Below are 3,868 nucleotides of genomic sequence, written 5' to 3'. Positions count from 1 at the left end.
GTGGGTTCTGGGAACTTTTCCCCCAGTTTTTGTCCTGGGTCCCAATTTGAGGCTCTCCCAGCTTGCTTCTTACAGGGTCCTCTTTGCAAAGTGTGGAGTGACTGACCGGTAGAATTTGGTTCTTTAATTTCTCAAGGATTCCAACTTCAGTGATAAATCATCTCTAACCCCCTCCCCCAATCAGGTATGAGGGAAAACCCAGCACTGGGATGACAGCTTTGAGTTGTACAAGGGGAAAAGGTGTGGTGACAGGTACAGACAGACCCAGTCTGTCTTCCAGGAGTCCTGGCCAACAGGTTGTATGTGAGAGTGTGTGGGGTGCTGGGGAGGGGGCTATGGTCAGAGATTTCCTCACCCAGTTCTCCTGGAAGGTTTCTTTTTCTAAACCACGCATCCTACAGGCTTACTGGATCATCCAGCAGTCCACTTCGCCAAGGAGGTGAAGGGGAGTGAAATGACCCGCCTGAAGCCAGGATGCAAGGGAATTAGAGGCACAGGCAGGAGCAGAGCCCAGATCTGTGGGCTCAGGGAATTTGGACCTGCCACAGGTGCTGACATTATTCTTCCTTTACAGAGAGGTGTCATGGGCTTCTGGAAGTTCCCCCCATTCTTGGTCCTCAGCATCCTGGTCTTGTACCAGGCAGGCATGTTTCATGCAGCACCATTCAGGTAAAACAGCCCTGCTAGGATTCTCTCACCCACCCTGGCCCCTGGTTCATAAAATTCTGTGTTCCCAGTTGTACCATGCTGTATCTGGCTTTCACGGAGGGGTTGGTAATGTATGAATGTAAACTATATATAAATTTATCATTTTTATGAGGCAAAGATATGTAGCATGCAGTTACAAATAGACATGACATATACGTTACACTGTTATTGTAAACTTCATATAACTTATTTCTTCTTATCAAATATTTGTATCTTTAGGAAGTCTATTTATTAATTTAACCATAATTTGAGAAATGGATCGCATCCTAATCTGCTAATTATTTTGCCAACAAATTTGTTATTTAGATGTATGGGACCTATACATCTAATTTCTCGTCTTCATTTAGAATACACTAAACTGAAACCATTTTCAGATTTAAACTATCATTATCATTTAATTTTTAATAATGGCTGTATTTAACACTAAGTTCATAAAATTCCTGAAAATCTAACCATCAGTTTTCCCAAGCCTAGATAATCCACTAGAGGTTTGGAGCAAACCACTTCTTTGAGGTGACACCAGAGCCTAAATTCTGGAGAAGCCGCAGTTTTGGATGGATTACTGGCCTCTTGCCCTCTCCATTGAGAGATGGGGCAGTCACATCCTCAGGGGAAGTCGCAGAAACCAGGAGACCTAGCTGCTTATCCTGGACGTGGGGGTATCGGGCGGCGAGGCTCAGAGCTGGTGTTGAGCTTGCTTCTCCTCCCTAGGTCTGTCTTTGATGGGCGTTTTGATCCTGCTACCCTGGATGAGGAGGAATCGCGCCTCCTACTGGCTGCGATGGTGAATGACTACGAGCAGATGAGGGCCCGGGAGTCGGAGAAGGCTCAGAAGACCGAGGGCTCCCGGTAAGACGCCCTGCCCCACCCAGCACAGGGCATCCTCTGCCTCCTGTCCTGCCCAGAAAGGCATATCCTGGAGCCACCTTTGGGTTTTCTGACACCCCTAAAAATGTCTATGGGAAGTGATTGTGGCCCTTTCTCTAACGGCCTGTGGTATTCTGCTGTCATGACCATTTCTAGCAGAAATACTTAAGGTTTATTGGTGCCTCTCAGAGCAGTAATTTTCCATGATGATTCTGAGGGGCAGCACCCACTTTCATTAATAGCCCTTTTCTTTTCCTCTATGCTGCAAATCAGCATCCAGAAGAGAGCCTGCAACACTGCCACCTGCATGACCCATCGCCTGGCAGGCTGGCTGAGCAGATCTGGGAGTATGGTGAGGAGCAACTTGCTGCCGACCAAGATGGGTTTCAAGATCTTCAATGGGCCCCGCAGGAACTCCTGGTTTTAAACAGTGAAATGACTCTGGGAATAAGGTGACTGCTCTTTGTACTACTAGATGGGAGGATAACCGACTGGGTACTTCAGGGTACAGTCCACACTCTAACCCTTCATGGGTTCCCATGGGTGAAAAATCCACAGGGGAAGGAGCCCACACCAGTGTCTGGAGAAAGAACATAGAGTCCCAATAGCTGAAAACCCTAAAACTTGGGTTCATTTTTCTCTATTTTTTCAGTCTCTTCTTGTGACACTGAGATCCTCTGCCAGGAAATATCAATTGTGTTTATTTAAAACATGGGTCTCTGGATTATAACTGTGACTATTCTAGCATTTGAGTTTGAAAGGCAATTATTCTTTCTTTTTAGAGTATGCCCTACTATGTCACGTACATCTGAATTCAGAGTATAGACTTGGGTTCAAGTCTGTCTTTCTGTCCCCTACTAACCATATGATTATGGTCCTGACCCACTCTGAGCCTCAGCTTTCATCTAACTTGAATGCAACAACAGTATCATCAATATAAAAAAATAATTGTGATAATACATGACAGGAGCCTCTTAACTAATAAGTAATATTTGTTACATTTTCCCCCCTCCTAGGTCACCAGGAAGCTGAACTCTACTTTTAGTTTGCATGAAGGCACCTTACAAAAAAAGAAAATAGCATGGAAGATACCCATGTATGCATGCTTCTCGATATTGAAAACATTCTTCTTTTCCCTGAAATAAACTAAATGCAGAATAAAATAATTAAAGTTATCTAGTGTGCATCTTTTTTTTATATCAATATATTTGATTCTGTATTCAATAAGTATGACACATATCTCATTGGCTTATCTGGTAGCAAATCTGGGCCCTGTCAGCCAACCTGTCAGCTGTTCTGCTAAACCTCAGGGGCATATGAGGTCACTGCCTTCTGGGTGTCTGGGGGTACATAGTAATGCTGAGCCTCAGTGGGTCTCTTTGTTTAAAGAAATGTTCTCATTTGTACACTTCATCAAGATAAAAAATATATTTTCAATACACTTAAAAGGAGTGATGCTGTTTTTCCCATGAGAACCTCAGAGACCTGTGAACAGTTTGTGACCAGGCTGGCTCAAATGAAGCAATGATCCCATGCTTGGGGTACACTCAGTGTCTAGTGACACACCCTTATTAGAATTAGAATACTCTGCATCTCAAGAAGATATTCACATTTATTTTCAGAGAGTGCCCTAGTCCCCTGCCCCAGGAGTTACCTGTTCTCTTCTCCTTGACTCAGGTTTGTCCTTACTCATCCCTGTCTTCCCTCCCAACAGCACCCCTTCATTCACTTCATAGCCTGCAAAGCCCTTAAGAATAAGGGCTCACAGTTTACAAGGGGATCACAGACTGGCAGACCTGTAAAGACCATCAGATACCATCTAATCCAACTTTTTACTCGGAGATGCAGAGAAGACCCTTGCATTCACAGAGCTCATATTCTAATGGGGGACGGGGGGAGATTTAGGTGATACATGCTCTAGAATCGGAGATACTTAGTATTGGAAGGAATATGGGATGTCATAGGAGGTAAAGGCTTATTCTATATAGAAATTTTCAGCATTAACATCCCTAGTGTCTGTTGGAAATGCTGGTGACAAGCTGTTGACTATAACATTCAAGGTTACCAGGGAAGCCAATTCTACCGGTGGGCAGTCGGTTAAGTGGGATTCTTTGGTTGGAAAAATCATCCCCTCTTACCCAATTGACTATTATTTCTTCAGAAGCACACAGAATTATGACTCTTGCTCCCATTCAGTCTGTACTCAGCACAGTAGCCCAGTGTTAGCTGCAAAGGTAGATCAGACCATGTCTCCCTTTGGTACAGAATACTCCATTGAGTCCCCATCTCACAG

At 44.2% G+C, this 3,868-nt stretch overlaps 1 protein-coding gene across 2 annotated transcripts in view; it reads left to right on the top strand.

Annotated features, from left to right (window-relative positions):
• The window catches only part of LOC104981445 (calcitonin receptor-stimulating peptide 1), a 3,446-nt gene extending 701 nt beyond the window's left edge, over positions 1–2,745 (top strand). Inside the window, exons 2-5 of one of the 2 annotated variants that reach the window (XM_010830566.1) lie at positions 575–669; positions 1,420–1,557; positions 1,849–2,027; positions 2,592–2,745. In XM_010830566.1, coding sequence (XP_010828868.1) covers positions 584–669; positions 1,420–1,557; positions 1,849–2,002 — 378 coding nt within the window. In that variant the 5' untranslated portion in view covers positions 575–583 and the 3' untranslated portion in view covers positions 2,003–2,027; positions 2,592–2,745. Of the gene's footprint in view, positions 1–574; positions 670–1,419; positions 1,558–1,817; positions 2,028–2,591 lie in introns of both variants that reach the window. The other variant, XM_010830565.1, reaches the window with a different exon arrangement.
• Positions 2,746–3,868: the final 1,123 nt, after the last annotated feature.

Source organism: Bison bison, unplaced genomic scaffold (genome assembly GCF_000754665.1).
Source record: "Bison bison bison isolate TAMUID 2011002044 unplaced genomic scaffold, Bison_UMD1.0 scf7180017864518, whole genome shotgun sequence".
NCBI classification, from domain to species: Eukaryota; Metazoa; Chordata; class Mammalia; order Artiodactyla; family Bovidae; genus Bison; species Bison bison.
Note: the sequence above shows the minus strand (reverse complement) of the source record. Positions and strands in the feature narration are given on the sequence as shown.